This window comes from Danio rerio, chromosome 15, assembly GCF_049306965.1.
Source record: "Danio rerio strain Tuebingen ecotype United States chromosome 15, GRCz12tu, whole genome shotgun sequence".
Lineage (NCBI taxonomy): Eukaryota > Metazoa > Chordata > Actinopteri > Cypriniformes > Danionidae > Danio > Danio rerio.
Window position 1 is genome coordinate 46,490,001 of NC_133190.1, and position 22,676 is coordinate 46,512,676.

At 36.6% G+C, this 22,676-nt stretch overlaps 1 protein-coding gene across 3 annotated transcripts in view; it reads right to left on the reverse strand.

Annotated features, from left to right (window-relative positions):
• grm5b (glutamate receptor, metabotropic 5b) overlaps nucleotides 1-16,069 on the reverse strand; it is a 123,280-nt gene extending 107,211 nt beyond the window's left edge. Inside the window, exons 1-2 of one of the 3 annotated variants that reach the window (XM_073922659.1) lie at nucleotides 15,708-16,069; nucleotides 8,586-9,517 (exon numbers count right to left, since the gene is read on the reverse strand). In XM_073922659.1, the coding sequence (XP_073778760.1) occupies nucleotides 8,586-9,258 (673 nt within the window). In that variant the 5' untranslated portion in view covers nucleotides 9,259-9,517; nucleotides 15,708-16,069. 3 annotated transcript variants of the gene reach the window in all.
• Nucleotides 16,070-22,676: the final 6,607 nt, after the last annotated feature.

The following is a 22,676-nucleotide window of genomic DNA, read 5'->3' on the forward strand; positions in this document are numbered from 1 at the left end:
ACCTGGTACTAGTAAAGTGTACCTAATAAAGTGGCCGGAGAGTAAATAGCTTATGTTTTTATAAATAATAATATTAAGTAGATAAATGCGCTGTATCTGATGCTTTAGTCGACGTAACCTAGTTGAATTTGCATATAGCTCAGGTTTCGAAAAAATGTTTTAGGAAATCCTGTGAAAATTTTCTTGCTCAGTTAAATAACATTTGGGAAATATTTGAAAAAGAAAGCACAGGAGGACGAATAATTCTGACTTCAACTGTATGAGTAAAACAGTAATCTCCATGGGCGAATATCCATAAGTTTTTATTTATTTTCATGCCGTTTGACATCACTGATATTATATGCTATTGATTATTCTGTGAGGTTATGTCCTTCTCTTCGTTGAGACACCAGTAAAGGTTGCTGGGAAAAGCAGACAAGGCACTGATGGCCAATGAAGGCATTGTGCCGGTAATCAGCATTCATCGCAGAATGTGTTTGTGTGCGAGTCAGAATCTGCAGGAGTGTAACCTTCACTTAAGATCTCAAGGACTCCAGCTCTTCCCACACTCTCAGGAACGAGCAGCTGTGGAGAGAGGGACTGGAGGATGGAGGAGAGATTACTCGATCTGAATTGGGTGGAATTTTAAAAGCAGAAAAATGGTGGCTTCAGAAGAGAGACTGGGGTAGCGTAGAGCCGGGGTTCTCAACTGGTTTGGTCATGGGACCCACATTTTTACATGGTCATCAAGCCGTGACCCAAATTTTAAGGAACTATAATACAGTTTTAGGAATTATACTCAATTTGTATTTATTTGTTACATAAACAAGTAGTGACAGATACATCATAAGAACTTCACCAAGACTTACAAATAAACTACGTAATATTTCTAAAATTTGATCCAATTTGTTAAATGACAGCAATAAAATAAAGTAAAAAAGACAAATACTGTTAATAATAAACTGCTAATAAAACATGTTTTCTGGTTTCTAATAAAGGGACTAAACTGAAAAAAATTAATGAATGACAACTGGACTTTATAAATGTATTTCAGTTAAAATGTATTTTTTATTATTTAATGACATTTTTAATATTAGTTTTTTACTTTATCCTCCACTACACTCGCTTTCTTTTATCCTATACTGTATTCCACAGAAACACTCCTGCCCCCAACCACACGTCTGATCTCCAGACTCAAGAGGTTCCTGCGTGTGTGTGTGTGTGTGTGTGTGTGTGTGTGCGCGTGTGTGTGTTTGGGTGTGTGCTATGGTTCAGGGTTGTAAGCACTTTTACTGTCTGGTCCCTGAAGCTGAGGACCTGGAATGTGTCCCGGACTTAATTAGGATGGCAGACACTGTAAAATGGGCACACACACCCACACACACACACACACACACACACACACACACACACACACACACACACACACACACAAAGAGAAAAAAGAGCAAAGGACAGGAAGATGCTCACCCTGACATACCTGTTAATGACCAAAAAAAGAAAAAAAAAGAAAAACATAACTAAGTAAGGCTCTAATAGTAAATCAAAACTGTAAACTGTCTTATAAAATATATAAATATTATACACCACCTGACAAAAGTCTTGTCGTTGATCTTAGTTGTGAGAGCTATAAATAATGACTTGACTTCTAGTTGATCATTTGGAAAAGTGGCAGAAGGTCAATTTTTTTGTTGAATCATCTGTTGAACTGCATCCCAATCATCACAAATACTGCAGAAGACCTACTGGAACCCACATGACCCAAGATTCTCACAGAAATCAGTCAAGTTTGGTGAAGGAAAAATCATGGTTTGGGGTTACATTCAGTATGTGGGTGTGTGAGAGATCTGCAGAGTGGATGGCAACAGCCTGAGGTATCAAGACATTTGTGCTGCCCATTACATTACAAACCACAAGAGAGGGCAAATTCTCCAGCAGGATAGCGCTCCTTCTCATACTTCAGCCTCCACATCAAAGCAACAACCACAGAGAGTCAGGACCTCGGTTTAACGTCTCATCAGAAAGACATCGCTCACTGAGCAGTATACAGTCCCCGTCACTATACTGGGGCAATAGGACCCACACAGACCGCAGGTTAAGCGCCCCCTCCTGGCCTCTCTAACACCACTTCCAGCAGCAACCTAGCTTTCCCATGTGGTCTCCCATCCAGGTACTGACCGGGCGCAGCCCTGCTTAGCTTCAGTGGGCGACCATGTGAGAGTTGCAGAGAGCTAGCTGCCGGCAAGACTTTTGTCTAAGCAAAGTCAGACCTTACTGTCCCAATTAAATTATTTAAAAACAAGGCATGATCATATTTTATTTTGGTAAAACAAGCGTGATCTAGAGGTCTCCGCCTCTGCATACCTGCCAACACTCCCATTTTTCTTTTTCTTTTTGTTATTTGTCCAGGAAATCTTCTGTACCCGCATTTTATTTGTTGACAGGAAATGACCCAGGTTTTTCCTAAAAAAATTAAAATTCTCCGATTTTATTTACATATAAACAAAAACTTTAGATCAGAATTTGCCATGAATCATTTCAGGATTGATATATATATATATATATATATATATATATATATATATATATATATATATATATATATATATATATATATATATATATATATATATATATATATATATATATATTAGAGCTGCACAATTAATCGTTAAAAGATCGCGATCTCGATTTGACCCCCTAGACCAGGGGTGTCAAACTCAATTCCTGGAGGGCCGAAGCCCTGCACAGTTTAGTTCCAACCCTGCTCCAACACACTTACCTGTAGGTTTCAAACAAGCCCGAAGGACTCAATTAGTTTGATCAGGTGTGTTTAATTAGGGTTGGAACTAAACTGTGCAGAGCTGCGGCCCTTTTGGAACTGAGTTTGACACCTGTGCCCTAGACGATCTTAATCCAGCATTTCTACGATTCTGTCAATCATATTTTAAAGTTCAGGAGAGAAGAAAAGGCGGCTGCACGAGTCTTTTCACACATGTTGCTCAGTGACATTGACACCTCCAAATGATGTTGAATGAGTCACATACTGTATTTATAAGGTATAATTCACCAAAAAATGTCATTTTTGTCTTAACATAATGATGTTTTCGCGATCGGGAAATCACATGTCCATGAACTGCTGACCGTGAGCTGTTATCACAGAAAGGGGGCGCACGCGCGCTCTACTTACAGTTTTTTACAATGCTATGACACTTTTTTCAATACATTTAACAAGTTTGCTAAACTCTTAACGCAGCAACACACCTAAAATACACAATTGGCAAAACAGTTAATTTTATGCTCAAAATCACACATTATAAACTAAACCTCTAAACTACTTTTCAAAATACAATAATAAATGAACACACTACACCATGTCTAACAAAACACTGCAAACATGTTTCAAAATGAAATTATTGTTCAAAACACTAACACATGTTCTCTTCCAACATAAACATTCAGTCAATCAGAAAACACTGACAATAAAAACACTATCATCAGCTGACATTACAGAAACTCCATTAGTTTATGTGTCAGCTCTGCTCTTATATTTGAAGTCTCGTTACAGTTTTGTTTCGTTGGGTTAAGTAAATGCATGCATTTTCTTTCATTTACAGCAAAAATTCTATACAAAACGAAGAAAAAAAATTGCTTTATAAAATTTACAGTTTATGTAAAAAAAATACAGACAGAATTTCTGCAGTACAGACTTTTTTTTGCAGAAGGACATCACTGCAAACAGGAAAAGCACCACAATTATAATAAAATAACAAAGTAATCTTCTATACTGCCCGGTCTTTTGCCACATGTTCTCATCCACATTATACTTGATATCTTCTGTGGCCCGGCACGGTAACTGTGGCCCTTTGGCCTATTATGTTTTTCCTACGGCGACATCCCCAGCCTTGTCAACATTGAAAATTTTATGTGGTACTTGATTGGCCTCTAACTTCATGACTCTCTGAAAGTAATTAGACACAGTGTATGCAAATGCTGTACTGTATGTACTAATGAACTCCAGGTTTAAAGAGTAGTTTACTGCAAAACACACTGTGTATAGTAACGTAATGACTGTAATGCATAATCTTACATGGACGTATTGGTGACAGAGTTCTTTGATGCGCTCACTGTTCCTTTCAAAAACCTCAAGAATCCTCTATTAGAACATATGATCATGTGATTGGAAAAACCAAAACAAGACATGAGTGTGCTTTCTAGATGGGAATCAGCTGTCATATATATATATATATATATATATATATATATATATATATATATATATATATATATATATATATATATATATATATATGAGAGACTCATATTGCGGTTATATATATATATATATATATATAAATAAATAAAAAAATTTAAAAAAAAAAAAAAAAAAAAAATATATATATATATATATATATATATATATATATATATATATATATATTTATTTATTTATTTATATAACCGCAATATGCTGTTTCTCATTGGCAATTGAATAAAATACAGGGAATAAACTTGTGTTTCAATTCAAAATTAGAACAGCTGTTCACTTTGACTTTATCCTATATAATTTCTGTTTAGAACATGATGTTATCTGTTCTGACATACTGTGTTAAAGCATTTGTAAATTTGACTGTAAAATTACATTGTTTTGTTCTTGGTTGTGCTTGTGTGTAAAAAAAGTTCAAGCATTTTAAATTTGTGTTAACTGGATGCATTTTGTGTCGAAACAAAAAGAAATTGTAAAAAACTGTAATGATAGACGATGCGCGCGCGTCTGCTTTAGTGAACAGAACCTGCATATGTTGCGAGTAACAGGTAATACAGTTGCAAATAATATTCAGTTTGTGGTACAGAGTGATTTTGGGAGCCCCGCGCGAAGTATGAACAAGCACTTAGCAGTCAAAATGAAACAGAAACTGTGCACTTCATTTAAATAATCATATCACTTTTTAAAGTTATGATTACAGCAAGCATTTAATATGTTTTTTCTTTCATAGCGAACCCACAGTTGTGCATGAAAATAAATGTTTACAATGTCAGTATAACTACTCTAGCCTATATATTGTTGAATATAATCTGATAATGGCAAATGTCTGATTTCACCAGTGAATAAAATTGTCTAATATGACAGATTGCAAGCATATATCTCAAACATAACAATTCAACATCAGAATTATTATAAGTAGAACAGAATTATTCATAGAAACCAGTAGACCTACACATAATATTATTATTGATGTTGTGCCATATGTTTGTTTTTACCATACCTTTATTTTACATCTACAGAATCGTGAGAAAATCGTGATCTTTGTACATATATTTATATATTGTAACATATACACCTGTAATAATGTTTATCTATCTGCACACTACTGATTATTAATAGCAACCTGCACATATATTCATATATTGTAAATCTGCTTATAGCTTATCCAACCTGTATATAATGTTCATAGTACATCCATCTGTAAATATCACCATTGTTTTTTTATAACTGCACTTTATAACTTATTCCTGTATCCTGCACTTGTTGCTGCTATTGCACTGCTGGTTAGACCTAAACTGCATTTCGTTGCATTGTACTTGTACATGTGTAATGACAATAAAGTTGAATCTAATCTAATCTAATCTTTATTTTAAGCAAAACAAATCGTGATTCTCATTTTAGCCAGAATCGTGCAGCTCTAATATATATGCAGTCAACTATGTTTCTATCATAAGTCTGAAATTTGTATTTTAGTCACACGTTTTCTTTAGGCTTTTTCGCTTCACACATGTCCACACACACACACTTTGCAGACATCTTAACACACAATTCCCATCTGACACTAAAAGAGGCCTCAATGACAAAATCCATGACACTTTTGAAACACATACCACGAGCGTCACAGCTCAGCGCTGTCATACGCGTTTGTGTGTGTGTGTGTGTGTGTGTGTGTGTGTGTTCAGCGCTGGACTGATGCAGAATATTAAACATGGCAAAACAAATCATATTTTAGCAGAGATGTGAGTCTGCAATTGCTGCATGACACAGACAATAAACAACCATTGCTTGTCATTGCTGCCTCCAGTTCACACACCAAACACTCTTTGACTAATGAATTACTGGAGATCACACATAAAACATTCACAATTTAAATTAGCTTAATAAATCACTTGCTGAGTCTAGTTTAAGGGGGAATAAATGAATCGTATAATGCAGTAGCTGTAAGGAATTGGTTCAATGTTGAATCGATCTAATGAATTGAGGAATCCAGAAAATGACTGATCCAATGAATTGGTTTCAAAAGTTCATTCAAATGAACTGGAAACATATCTAATTCTTGTAACGCTTACAAAACAAATCTGTTAAATGAACTCCTCTGTATATCCAATTTACAAAAGAAACGACTTCAATTCTTGTTATGAATTGGTCAAATCATGTTGAATCAGTGAAAGAATTACTTGTTGAATCCGATTCTCAATCAAATGACTCTTTTGATTCAGTTTTTGTTATGAAAAAAGATGACTCTTATGATATAATTATTGCCGTTAAGAGGTCAAAGAGAATCACAAACTAAAGCAGTCATGATTTACTACCACGCTGAATCTAATCCTCAAACAAACAATTCTTATAATTCAGTTCTTTTACTGAATTGGTCAAAAAGACAACGTTGAATAAGCCTAATTATTTATACAGATGAATCGGTTCATGAATTAGTCCAAAACAATCAATTAGGATGAATTATTATGCACCTGAAACCAGTTCTCCAACAACTGGCACTTTTGTTTCAGACAAATTTTAATTGAATCAGATTCACAAAAGAATGACTCTTGATGAATCAAAATTGTTGATGAAATGAATTGGTCAAAAGGAGTCAGATCTTGAATTCCTATAATTCTAGTGAATTAGTCATTGAATGAAGTTTGATTAAATTAATTAGACAAAATGAATCAGATCTTGAATGAATCAATTGAACACATCAGTCTAATGACTCAAATATTGAATCAAGTTTGATTATATGAATTGTTTAAAATGAATCAGATCTGGAATGATTCTATTGAACACTTTGGTCTTAAAAATTAGATATTGAAACAAATTAGATTAAATTAATTGGTCAAAATGAATCGAATCTTGAATCAATCTAATGAACACATCAGTCCAATGAATCAGATTTTGAATCAAGTTTGATGCAATGAATTGGTCAAAATGAATCAGATCTTGAAAATCAGTTCACTGGATAAGATTTTGAATCAAGTTTAATGAAATGAATTGGTCAAAATGAATCAGATCTGGAATGAATCTATTGAATTAGTCATTGAATCGAGTTTGATTAAATTAATTGGCCAAAACAAATCAGATCTTGAATGATTCTATTGAACACTTTGGTCTTGTAAATTGATATTGAATCAAATTAGATTAAAGGAATAGGTCAAAATGAATCGGATCTTGAATCAATCTAATGAACACCTCAGTCTAGTGAATTAGTCATTGAATCACAGTTATTGAAATGATTTGACAAAAAGAATCATATCTTGAATCAGTCTGATGAATTAGTCATTGAATCAAGTTTGATCAAATGAATTGGTCAAAAAGAATCAGATCTTGAATCAATTTTAATAACTAATGCTTGAATCACATATGATTAAAAGAATTGGTCAAAACAAATCAGATCTTGAATCAGTTTAATGAATTAGTAATTAAATCAATTTATTACAATTAATTAGTCAAAAAGAATCATATATTTGATCAGTCTAGTTGATTAGTTATTGAATCAAGTTTGATTAAATGAACTGGTCAAAACAAATCAGTTCTTGAATGATTCTACTGAACACATTGGTCTTTTAAATTAGATATTGAATCAAATTTGATTAAATGAATTTGTCATAAGGTATCAGATCTCGAATCAGTCTAATGAAATAGATATTGAATCCAGTTTAATGAAATGAATTGGTCAAAATGAATCGGATCTTGAATGAATCCATTGGAAGACATCAGTCCAATGAATCAGATATTGAATCAATTTTGATGAACTTAATTGATCAAAATGAATCAGATTAAGAATGATTCTATTGAACACTTTGGACTTATAAATTAGATATTGAATCAAATTAGATTAAAGGAATTGGTCAAAATGAATCAGATCTTGAATCAATTTAACGAACACCTCAGTCTAGTGAATTAGTCATTGAATCAAGTTTGATTAAATGAATTGGTCAAAATAAATCATATCTTGAATCAGTCTAGTGAATTGGTCATTGAATCAAGTTTGATTAAATGAATTGGTCAAAATGAATCATATCTTGAATCAGTCTAATGAATTGGTCATTGGATCAAGTTTGATTAAATGAAGTGGTCAAAAATGAATCAGATCTTGAATAAATCTATTGAACGATAGTGAATGAGCCACTGAATCAAGTTTGATCAAATGAATTGGTCACAAGGAATCAAATCTTGAATCAGTCTAATGAACACCTTATTCTAATTAATCACTGAATCAAGTTAACAAATAAAACACTCATTTGGCCTGATTCTTGTAACAATTCATTCCTAATCAAACAAATGATTCTGAATCAAATGATTAATATGTAATTAATAAATATAATGCACATTTGAATACACTCACCCTCTGTGTGGATGGCAGACACGTAGGTCCAGTTGTATCTCTTGACTATGTCCACCATGGCTCTGGCCTGCTGGGCGTCAGACGGCACGACCCTCATAAAGTATTTATACAGTGATTTATCGCTGAGGTCCATACTGGTGGCGGAGTACGCGATCTGAGGGATGTTAAACAGCTGCAGTAAATTCTGCACCTGGATGGCCACAGAGCTCGAACCCGGACCGATCAGCCCGACGATTGGCTTCTTGCCCTTCATAGGCGTGGCTCCAGGATCAGCACATTTAGCCCCGCCCCCAGCCTCCTCACTTTCATCAGCAGCCACAAGGGAGTCTCTTATGAACTCGATGCTTTGCTCTAGGGCGACGGCTGAGTGCCAGCAGGAGTCTCGAATTTCACACCCTAGGGTGACGTTGGGGAGGATTTTGGGGTCGGCGTTGATTCGGTCCAACGTATGCATCATGGCTTCAACACGCTGGATGCCGTACTGCTCTCTGACAGCGCCGCATTTGCGTTCATGCACCTTATCTGCAGGTGGTTGGTGGTGAACGGAGAAAAGAGCACCGATGATGATGTCCCCAGGAATATGGGCGACCACCCGTCGTTCGTTGGATTGGGCCGTCGACACAAGCGACGTCATCCGCCAAAGCAGCAATGCGAGAGAACACAAAATGACCATTGTGGAGTAAATTAGAGGGTCTGCTTGTGTTCCTGTCCTCCCCGGCTCACATCAGTGCCAGTCACGGGTGATGGCGATAGAGGCGTTTAGATGTTTCGCTCCTAAGTTTCCGTAAATCTGACTAGAGCAGAGGAACAATGCGGCTTTGAACTGCGCTGTCATTCGTCCGAGAGCTTCTATGGCGACCCTGAGCAGGATGCTGGGTCGTTGCCGTGGCAACCTGGAGATGGGGACGGCATGAGATGAGGGGCCTCATAACCTTGAACGAGAAGAGATGGACACAGTAATATTGTTAAACGCACTGATAACAAGCACACATAGGCTTCCTCACAATAAAAATGACCACCATAAAGTTTCAGTGTTGACTATAATTGGCAGCACAACTCAGTTCAGTCAGGATCCAGAGTAGGGCTGCATAGTGTATCGATAAGAGATTGAACATCTGCATTAGTCACATCACAGGATCTGCAATGTCAAATCAATACCAGGAGCCACACTCATGATTTAAGGGGTCATTGCAAAGTAAAAACAAAGATTTAACAAGTACACCCTTTGGATGGGTTTTTACACCTATGACAATAATTTAAAGCCCGTTTTAAATTATTTTTTACTTTAAAAGTGCTGTATGTACGTTTTTGCCTATTCTTAAGCAAATAAATACCATGAGAAAACGTAAGTACTTTACGTTTTGCAGTTTCGTGGCTCATTCGTACAGGTTCAGTTGTACGAAATTATACGATTTTAAGAAGGAGGTGTGGCACCTAATCCCACCCCTAAACCCAACTGTCATTGGGTGATGAGCAAATCGTACTAAATTGTACGAATTAGATCGTACGAATTCACACGAATTAGCCATTAAATTAAAAAGTTACGAATTGCTGTAAGATTGTGTTGATAAATACCATGGGCTCTATTTTGACGATCCATACGCAAAGTGCAAAGCGCAGGGTGCAAAAGCAATAAGAGCGTGTCGGAATCCACTTTTGCTATTTTAAGGATGGAAAAATCCGCTTTGCGCCGTGGCGCATGGTCTAAAATGGTTGAGCTTATTCTCTTAATGAGTTATAGGTGTGTTTTGAGAATAAACCAATCAGAGTCTCATCTCCCATTCCCTTTAAGAGCCAGTTGCGTCGCGCCATGGTGCATTTGCTATTTACATGACGGACTTTGTAAGTGGAAAAACTGAGCGTTTCACTAGCAAGTAAACAGTTAAACAGAGCATTTACAGGCAAGAATGAGAGATGAGCCTCCTCATTATTTACTTTCACTTTCACTTAGGGAAACTTGTACCCACAGACATCCATTAGCCTTTAAATAATTAATTTTGTTTGTTAAGTGCAAAGATTTGTCTCAAAACTATTTCTAAATTTAGTTCTAGTTTCCAGCAAACGAATAAATGAACAATAATAATGAAGTGTGTTCAAAAACCTGGTTATATCCTAATACACATGATAATTTGCGTATTGCTGTACATCTTGTGTGTATTAAGCAGTGCGTAAGCGAGGTGCACAACTAACGCGCTTTGCACTGGACTTCAGACGGGTTTGTTCGGGTCTATTGAACAATCTATTTTAGTTTCCTAAAATAGCAACGCGCCAGCAATGCGCCTCAACACTTCTCTTTTTTATAGACCAGACCGCCTATGGGCGCACATATGAGTGCAAATGCATTTGCTATTTAAACAGAGTGGTGCAAAATATCAAAATGACATTTGCGCCAAGCTGAAACTAGCAAACAACAATTGTGGCGCGCCTTGCGCCGGGTGTATGATAGGGCCCCATATGTTTGCAGATGTTTCAGAAACATGCTAAGTGAACATATCTATCTGAAAAACAATGCTGAATTCAGATATTCTGCTTTGAAAATGTGTTTTCGGTGCCGAAATGCTGTGCGTGTTTTGGTTCTTTAAACCCGCCCACTGCCACTTTAGCCAATTATATTACAGCACCCTTGGTTGCCTTCATGGAAAATCGCATATTTCATTCATTCAGACAGGAAGACTCTCTAAGCATGCGTCTGTGACTGAAATGCGACCTCCAGTGGACAGTAGCAGACTCCGAAATGAGACGCAGATTCAGATTTCAGAATTCAGAGCTGGTTATTAATTAGCAAGTAATATTTATTAATTATTAATAAATAAATAAATAATATTACATAATTATTAAAAAATAAGTTATTAATTAGCAAAAACATATTTGTATTACTTGCTAATTAATAACCAAGCGTAAACATTACTAATAATTCAGGGGGGTTTATTATTCTGACTTCAACTGTATATATATATATATATATATATATAAATAATTATTGTTATTTTATTTCTTTCTAATTTAAATTTTTGGGGTGAAGTAAACTCTCCCTAACAGTAAAATTTAGGAAGGAAACTACCTTACCCAGGTAAGAAGCTGATGCTGATACTGCACGGAAAGTTCCATCAATCAGTGAATTGTATTGAGCAAAACGTGTCAAAAAAAGATATTCAGCGCAACCCAACTCTATGAAGCACAGAGTAAAAAACACACTTCTAATTAAACCTTATGGAGTAATTTGAATAGTATTATAATTAGAGTTATTATTGCATTATAATCACCATTATTAATACAATTCAACATTGTTTAGCAGGAAAGCTATAAAACTCATGTGCCAAACAGACTGTTTTATGCACAATTTCACAATTAATAGAGCATGATGTTTCATAGAAAAATGCTATTGTCTTGTAATTAATTGTAAAAAAAATCTTGTTTGTAATTAATTGTAAAAAAAATTCAAACAATTTATGTATGAAAACTTCCTACACCAATGATAGGACTTATTTAGCGACTTATACATTACGAAGCATATTGCTCCCTTAAATTGTATTAGTTGAATCAAATTAATTATTAACTTGCATCAATCAAACTGATTAAAAACATTTGGCTTGACTTAGTATAACTTAAACATTTTAGTTAAAACCAGACTGACTTATTAAAACAGGTTAAAACATAAAAATATTAGTTGTCTTGGCTTTTTGTTAGTACATATTTTACAGTAACTTCAACTATACGCCATCCAATTTTGAAGTACAAACTCAATCAGTAGTTTACAACAAAATGTCCTCTAATAACCTTTACCTTCTTTGAATCATTTACAGTGTCTATGGTGGCAAGTTAATCTCTGAGCGATATGTTTACAGGTGCCTTTATGTTCTGCGTGTGAGTGTGTTTGGTCTGAAAGTGCAAAGGAAAAGACAACGTTGTTACAAGGCTGTCAGCGAAGATTCAAGAACAACCAAGAAAGCTTTCAGGCCCTACACACAAACAAAAACCACTTATATCGCCTGTCACACTCATTCACTCCGGGGGCTGGCCAAAAATGAGGTGACAATTCTTCCAAAACAATACTGAATGAGTATGCACTGTGCGGTTGTTTATAAATGAAGAACTGCCTCATTTAGCGGCGTCTAAGAGACAGTTTCACATGCCAAACCGCAGAGTGGTCCCTTAAAATATGCTCTAAAGGGGTCCATTAGAGAGCACTCTGTCAGGAGGAAAAATAAAAAGGCTGTCTTTGTTTCGAATAAGAAATTATGGGAATATCTGAATGGAAAACTAATACATGAAGCACCATTCGCAAAAAGGAAACAATGGGAGGGAAAACAAACTGCATCCTCGTCAATACCAGCCATTCGTATTGAAATCATGCTGGCATTTACTGCTCACTTCATTCAAATGAATGCAAATGTCAGGCTGATAGGGCAGAGAGCTGCACTCACAGACCGAACGGGACGGATGAGAGGGAACGACCTTGCCGTTGATAACCGGGAGCTTTGCGCTGTCCGCGGTGCTGAAACACTGCAGTGGCCGAACAACTCTCACATGCATCTTATAATGCCTTGCATTAAAAGCTCTGACAGGAAATGCATATCTAACATGCAAATAGCATTGTGTGGATACGAAATGCACATATTGCATTCCCCAATAAGTCATGCACATGCAACCGAATGCGCTCGCGCTCGGTCGATAATCTGCAGCGCGCTCCTCATTCCAGAACATCCTCGCTCCACAGATCCAAACTCGCGCGCAGAGACTCTATGTGTGTGTGCACAGGTTGCCTATGCTGATGTTCTGGTGACCGTCAAGTCTTACCTGCCCCGCGCTGCGATCCACTACGGTCACGGACGGCGCGTGCCTCCCACAGGTGTACCGTCGGAGATTTGGGGTCGGTATTCAAGTAAACGGCGGGGGCACAGGAGAGCCACAGATGTAGTGTCGTCTCGTCTCCCTGTCACGCACTAACACTGGCGACGCGTGATCATGCACTCACATACCAGTCCGCGACTCAACCCCTCCCACCCGTGAACCCCGAGATTGGCTGCTTCCAACCGGCCGCGGCACCTGCAAGCCTAGCTGCGTCTCTCCTCTAAACAGCATCCACTCACTGCTGCTACTGACTGCTTCACCAATGCACGCGCTAAAGTCAGATTTTAAAGCAAGTGATTCGTGCATTCTTTGTGAAAAACAATGATATTTTAGATATCTTTCTGGTACACTCAAAAATGCTGAGTTGTTTTAGTCCAACGTTGATTTATATGGACAAAATATGGACATTTGTTTACTTTGAATTCTACTTTTTATCCTGACGGATGTGTCTATATTTGACCCAAGGTTAAGCTAAAACAACCCAGCATTTATTTTGTTGAAAAGGAATTAATGAAGCTTGGGGGCAGTGCGCGTGCATGTGACTGACAATTCAGTCTCTCTCTCTTTTTTTTTTTTTTTGTCTGTAAACACAAGATCTCTAAATTAAAAGAGACCCCACATCCATCCCTGCGGTACCCCACCACTAACAAACACAGAGCATGCAGCAGAAGACCACCACCATCTTGTGGCACTTCGCTGTTCCGGAAATTTAAATAACCCTTTAAAAAGGGATAATGTTTAATTAACTCAGCGGATTTAAGCTGGAAAGATCAGATATGGCCTAAATTATGAGCCATGTAAATGTATACGTGACGGCAAATTAACTTTTTCATGATTAAAGGGATAGTTCAAGTTCAACCCCCCCTAAAAAAATCTATCATTACTCTCATGTCGAAGACTGCAAGATTTTCTTCTGTAGGCTATAGGCTGTAGGCTGTATAATGGTGTTTGATCTTTTCACTGAAAAAAAAATTGTCTTCAAAATTGTTGTAAACAATTTATATAAGTTGAATTTAAACAAACTAACTAAATTTAGTAATGTTCAACTTAATTTGTTAGTTTAAACTCAACCCGAGTAAATTGTTTACAACCACTTAACTTAAAAAAATTAAGTAAATGCAAGGAATCATCTTTTTTTCAGAGTACAGTCATCTAAATTTTTTTTACACAATAAATACATAGGCTAAATAAATTAATTAAATTAAAGGGTGATTGTTTTTCCATTTTCTCCTTGATTTTTCTGGGTAATTTCACAGGAAAATTTATGTAAATGATTGAATCAGTACAAAAATAATTTAGCATGGACCATTTCAGCATCCTGTCAAATTAAAAAATTCTTTAAAAGTGTAAAATAATGAACTAACATTAAAATTAACGAATTACAGGGGGGTTTGAACCCCATAATGCTTGATCCCCCCTAAAGGAAAACAAAATGTATGGGGGGGGGTGCTTTCTCTGATCTTTGATCTATATTTTAAATATTAATAATTAAAAATGTATAATATAAATAAACAATTGACCCCCTTATAATGGTTCATACCATGAACCAATGCATAATTGCACCAATCAATGCTAAGAAAAATTATTCAACAGTCTAAAACAGGCTGTTTTAGAGCACCAATATCTTATTCATTCACAAAATGTTTCTTGTAAATTCTTGTTTATATCTGCATGTAGCCTACAAAAATAAAAATTAGGCACATAATTTGGATAGTTTGACCAACAGTAACCTCAAAATTAGTCACTAAATATCCCTTAAAACACTAAAAATGTATTCATTGTATTATGAAATTAGATGCAGTGGCGAATTTAGGCATGGGCAATATGGGCGATCGCCCAGGGCGGCATCTTGCTGGGAGTGGCCCGGGTAGACAAAAAAGTGCCCAAGTAAAAGCTTTGAAATAAGATTGACTTTATGCAAGTGTAGAGCGGTTATCCAAAAATAAAGACGTAAGGGGCCATTCACATTAGTCGTCTTTTGCACAGGCAAGTTTGTTATTCTTTATGAGCAACCAAAACAATGCTGGTGAAAACAAATTGACACATGCCATGTGTGCAGAACAACATTCCTGCGCGCCTCACACGCCCTGCCATTTAAATTAGAATCCGTTATATGCTATTTAAATACATTCATAAATTTGTTTCACTAAAGCATGCATTACCAAACCACTACTGAAAAAGTTGACCCCAAATCCTTAATGAATGATTTGCACACTGAAATTAACTACAATAATGAATAGAAGTGCGCTAAAGAGTAAGTAAATTACTCACCTTGCCTCTGTATTTAGAAACCTTTATTATCTGGAGTCTATTTCAAGCTAGCATGATGATGCTAAAGCTCTATCTGAAAGAGAGCGTCCTTTCGATTAATCCACTTTTTCCATGGCAACCGCAGAATCTCAGCTGCGCGCCACTGAGCTCTTCCACAACCGCGGCTTCATTTTCCCGCCAGTTTTCACGTCACGGTTTAAAACGCCAAAATGTCGCGGTTTGTCAATCAATACCTCGTGTGTGACACCTCCAGTAGTCCGTGCATCATCATATGTGCAGGCACGAGTGGATAAAGCAGTGGCAGGTTGATAGGATGGGGCATTTTAGCCAAAGTGGCTTTGGGCTTCGCGCGGGATTAATGTGCCCGCCAACTGCGCGCGGGATTAACGACCATTAAAAGGGCAAAACCACTCGAGCAGCTTCCTGTGATGTTGTCCACAATACCGAGAGCCTTTCTCGTAAATCTCTCTCTATGTAGGCTATCTCTCTATTTCACTCACACACTCAAAGTCGTAATTTACACCCTCGTTTTTACCAACTTCCACACTAGTTGATCTGGTTAGGCTTCAGTGCTGGTTTATTAGGCTATTTTATACTATTGAGCTGAACAACTACACTTTTCAGTAGGAATGAAATTCTGCTAACCAAATAATCTTCTTAATTTCACCAGGCATTTCTCTTAAATGCCTAAGTTGGTGTTTAGTGAGCCCCCCACAAGATGGATTACCAGGGAAAATCTGCTCCCATGTTCATATGCGAACATCTAAAAAAGAATAAACAATATGCTGCACATTAAGCCCACGCTAAACCCAACCAGCTTTCAAATCTTTCCCACCAAAAAGCAAACAAAGAAGGCGCATGATGCTGGAAGGGCTTATATAAAGGAAAACATTTTTATTTTCATATATATTTAATTGTTTTCGTAATTATTATACATGCGTATTGAAGAGCTGTCAAATGGATAATAGCTTAAAATATCCAATATACAGTAGCTCTTAGGTAAACAGATGAACACAATAAAACCACTCTACAATACAATACAATACAATACAATACAATACAATACAATATCCACAATACAATACAATACAAGACTTCAAACAGAAGTCTTCATAAATGTCAGGTTGTGGTCACTTACAAAAGTGAATCATGGTTTTACTACAAATAAAACCAAAAAGACATGATTTATGTAGTTAAACTATGCACAACTGTTTATTTGTGTGCACTAACCACTATTTACCACTGGGGTTTGTGGTAAAAACATCAAAAAGCCTTAGTAGCTAAATAGTGGTTAAAGGGATAGTTCACCCCAAAAAAAAAAAAATCACATTACACAACACAACTCCTTTAGGTTATTTCCTGCTTTATTAAAGGTCACCACAGTGGAATGAACTGCCAATTACTCTGACAAATGTTTTACCAGCAGGTGCCCATCCTGCCACAACTCCAAGACTCAAATCAGCAAACCTCTTGCTGAGGCAACAGTGCAAAACTAATAAGCCACCATGCCACCTACATTCTACATCACAATCACCAGCGATCTAGCCTGTGCAGGTCACTGGAGAACTACACATGATCTACCACTATATGAAATACAACTCCCAGAAGTCTTTGCACTCACACACCAGTTCCTGATTCCCCCTTGATTATGGACTGATTATTGACGGATTATTTTGAATTGTTAAACTGTAAGTGTGCATTAAGAAGTGTTTCCTTGTCTTGCCTGCTATGTTTTTTTACTTTTGCTTTGTTTATTGTTTTATGTTGTTTTGCTGCCTGTCCCGACCATTTCTCTGTACTCTGATTATGCTTTTGGATTATCTGCATGCTCCTGTCTGTCTCTGTTTCTTTGCCTATTTGACGATTCTCTCAATAAACTTCCTTTGTATCCTCACCTCTGTTGTGGACCAACTCATTATTTAATAATAATAATAATAATAATAATAATAAATAAATAAATAAATAATATTAATAACAATAATAATAATAACAATTCCATACATTTATATATCACTTTTCTGGACACTTAAACGCTTTAAGACGCAGCAACCAGCACTGGAATGCTGCTAATAAGCCACGCCTCCTTTTAAAAATCTGACATATTTGTACCAATGAATTCGTTCAAATTAGCCACTAAATAGTTAGATTTCCTCATAGGATGAGGCTGGAACTAAAGGATTAAATGTACACACAAATATAGTGTCAGAGTCACCACCTACTGGCCAGACATAGAAAAATTAATTTTCTGTGGATCTATTTGAACAAAAATCACTGCCGTTTGGACAAGAAACTATGCTAATCAAAAATATTTTGAAACCAAACTGATGAACTATAGCTCTGATACTTTTCTTTATTTATTTTTATTTTTATTTATTATAATTTGTGATGAAATATTTTAGTTTATTTATGTATTTATATATATTTTTTGTAATTTGATTTATAATATCAAAGCTATATACTATATGTGAATGTGTATACGTATTCATGTGTATGTATATGTATATATGAATGATTGTGTATGTATACATATGCATGTATGTATATGTTGGCATATATGCGAGAGGAGATCATGTGATCCGGAAGTGTATAAAAAGGAGCACCTGATTGTGATAAACATTGTCTGATGAAGAGCCGGGTGGCTCGAAACGTTACACGCTCTGTGTCAGCCCTTTAAATTTAATACATTTGTATTTTTGGAGCCTTGGTGTTGCCGCCTTTGATTTACATTTAATTTGCACTTTTTGCAGTTTTGGCTGAGCACCCAATTAAGAGAGATGTGCGTGCTTTTGTACAGTTTTTTTTCTGTGGATTTATTTGAACATAAATTACTGCCGTTTGGACAAAAAAACAAAAAATACAAAACAAAAACATGTAGACAAATCTTCCTACTGCCCATCATTTGTATCACACGACCACAGCTTGTTCATCCAAACGCTCTAAGATGCAGCAACTAGCGTTGGAATACTGCTAATAGGTCACGCCTCCTTTTAAAAATCAGACATTTTCGTATATGAATTCGTACAATTTAGCCACTGAACATAGTTAAATTTAATCATGAGATGAGACTGCAACTACAGGATTAAATGTACACACAAATATAGTGTCATAGTGTCGCCACCTACAGACTGGCATACAAAAATACATTTACTGTGAATCTATTTGAACGTAAATCACTGCTGTTTGGACAAAAAATACAAAACAAAAACATGTAGACAAATCTTCCAACTGCCCATCACATGCTGCTAATAGGCCACGCCTCCTTTGAAACATTGGATATTTTCGTACCAATGAATTCGTACAAATTAGCCACTAAACATAGTTAGATTTCCTCATGAGATGAGGCTGGAAGTACAGGATTAAATATACACACAAATATAGTGTCATAGAGTTGCCACCTACTGGCTGGCATAAAAAAAATACATTTACTGTGCATCTATTTGAACATAAATCACTGCCGTTTGGACAAAAAAAATAAAAAATACAAAACAAAAAAATGTAGACAAATCTTTCTACTGCCCATCACATGCTGCTAATAGGCCATGCCTCCTTTAAAACATAGGATATTTTTATACCAATGAATTCGTACAAATAAGACACTAAACATAGTTAGATTTCCTCATGAGATGAGGCTGGAACTACAGGATTAAATTTAGAAATAAATATACACACAAATATATATATATATATATATATATATATATATATATATATATATATATATATATATATATATATATATATATATATATATATATATATATATATATCATAGAGACACCACCTACTGGCCTGGCATACAAAAACACATTAAACGTGGATCTATTTAAACAGAAATCCCTGCCGTTTGGACAAGAAACTTATAAATGTTAAGCAAAAATATGTAGAATTTTAAACCAAACTGATGTCAAATCTTCCTACTGAAATTCTACTGCCCATCACTTGTGTCACTCGATGACTGCTTGTTCATTCAAACCCTTCAAGATGCAGCAACCAGCACTGGAACGCCGCTAATAGGCCACACCTCCTTTTAAAAACAAACTGGAAATTTTCATACCAATGAATTTGTACAAATTAGTGGCCAAACATAGTTAGATTTCCTCATGAGATGAGGCTGGAACTACAAGATCAAATATTCAGACAAATATAGTGCCAGAGTCGCCACCTACTGGCTGGCATACAAAAATACATTTTCTGTGTATTTATTTGAACATAAATCACTGCCGCTTGGACAAGAAAGCAAAAAATACATAACAAAAACATGCAGACAAATCTTCCTACTGCCCATCACTTGTATCACTCGACCACGGTTTGTTCATCCAAACGTTTAAAGATGCAGCAACCAGCGCTGGAAAGCTTCTAATAGGCCACGCCTCTTTTGAAACATCGGGACATTTTCGTACCAATGAATTCATACAAATTAGCCACTAAACATAGTTAGATTTCCTCATGAGATGGAAGGCTGGCATAAAAAAATACATTTACTGTGCATCTATTTGAACATAAATCACTGCCGTTTGGACAAAAAAAATAAAAAATACAAAACAAAAACATGTAGACAAATCTTTCTACTGCCCATCACATGCTGCTAATAGGCCACGCCTCCTTTGAAACATAGGATATTTTTATACCAATGAATTCGTACAAATAAGCCACTAAACATAGTTAGATTTCCTCATGAGATGAGGCTGGAACTACAGGATTAAATTTAGGATAAAATATACACATAAATATAGTGTCATAGAGTCGCCACCTACTGGCCTGGCATCCAAAAACACATTAAACGTGGATCTATTTAAACAGAAATCACTGCCGTTTGAATAAGAAACTTATAAATATTAAGCAAAAATATGTAGATTTTTAAAACAAACTGACGTCAAATCTTTCTACTGAAACTCTACTGCCCATCACTTCTATCACTCAACCATGGCTTTTAATCTAAACGCTTCAAGATGCAGCAACCAGCACTGGAACGCCGTTAATAGGCCACACCTCCTTTTAAAAACTGGAAATTTTTATACCAATGACTTCGTACAAATTAGCCACTAAACATAGTTAGATTTCCTCATGAGAGGAGGCTGGAACTACAAGACCAAATGTTCACACAAATATAGTGCCATAGAGTCGCCACCTACTGGCTGGCATACAAAAATACATTTACTGTGGATCTATTTGAACTGAACTCACTGCCGTTTGGACAAGAAACCTAAAAGTACAAAGCAAAAACATGTAGACAAATCTTCCAACTGCCCATCACTTGTATCACTCGACCAATGATTGTTTATCTAAGCGCTCTAAGATGCAGCAACCAGCGCTGGAATGCCGCTAATAGCATTATGCTTGTTAATTATAGAATTAGCATGATTGAGACGGCAGAGTGTGGGCTTGTAATAAATTACGCTGCGATGCTGGAAAGCTTCCTAAACACTTCTTAGAAAGTACAAGAGTAATTGTTCGATGGCTTCTGGGGTCAGGTTACTATGGTAACCCCTCCCTGACACTCTTAAAGGCGTAATGACGAGTAATCGGAAGCTCAAGTGTGTAATTGAGTCCTCGTGCGCATGCAAGAACACACACACACACACACACACACTACACAGCAAGTCAAGCAAACTCCAAAACACTGCAACAACAGAAGTTCGGCTGTACACACACTGCTAATTGAAACCCAGAAATCATTCACAAGCACACGTCAGCTTCCTCATTTCCTCTTGAACGCCACCGCAGACTCGCAAACACAAAAACACAGTCAGAAGCTGGACTCTTGCGTGGGAAGAGCTGTTCAAACTGGTGTGAGAGTGACTCACAGTCTGCTGCGCGGCTTCATGGAGTCACATTAAAGGCTGCTCTCTCTGCGCAACACCGCCTGCGAAATATAGAGGCTTTGAGGGAGGGTCTGAAACCAACAATTAAGGCCCCCATGAAGACGCATGTTGCTTATTTAAACCTAAATCTATTTTTAGTTCTCAACAGGAAAGTTTGGATAGTGACAAAACTTGGTCAGTGCATTCTTTGAACTTAGTCCTGAGCCCCTTTCACACATACAGACCTTTCCGGAAAATTACCGGCAATTTTCCGGGAAGGTTGTATGTGTGAACAGGTCCTTTTTGAAAATACCGGTAAATTCGTTCTGGCTATTTTCCGGAGAGAGAAGTTGTAACATTACCGGTAATTTGCTGGAATGCTGCGCTGTTTGAATGCAGAAGGAAGATTGCCGGAAAAAGCGTGTGCACGTCTAGAACGTGCTGACGTCAGACGTCTGCTTTAGCCAATCAGAACAGTCAGACGCATTCACGTCCGCGCAGTTTATGAGAATAAAAGCCTTTGAATATTCTCCCAGACGCGTTTAGCTGCTAGAAGTTAGTCAGATCACGTTTATATGTTCATCTTAATCCCAACCGTGTAAATGATCATCGATAAGATGCTTATGATAAGCCGCTGTTTGTTTACCTTCAAGCTTTGCGTGTACCTGTGAAACAACCTGTGAGCGCCAGCTCACGCATATATTATGAACATCTCGACATGCGAAAGTGATCCTCCATATTTTTTCATCGAAGTTTTTCACAATATTGATCATCCACAGAGTTTGTAATGTAGTCAAATGTTTACAAATACAAGCGCAGCCGTTTAAAGCTCATTTGTGGTGAATGATGTCAGAATTTACCGGTATTTTGGAATGGATGTGTGAATGCTCTTTTCTGGAAAGATTCCGTAACTTCCTTGCCTGTGTGAACAGCGCTTTTTTGAATATACCGGTAAAGTCGCTCTGGAAATTTTTCAGATATTTACTGGTATCACTGTGTGAAAGGGGCTCTATAGTAGCACTGTTAAAATATGATGTATAGGGGAATTACCAACCTTACGTCACACATGACGTCACACGGGTTACCGGTTGCAAAAAGGGACCAATTGCAATAGCAAACATGTTGTGTTGTGCGGTGGGATGCCAAAATCAAAAGTCTAAAAATAGAA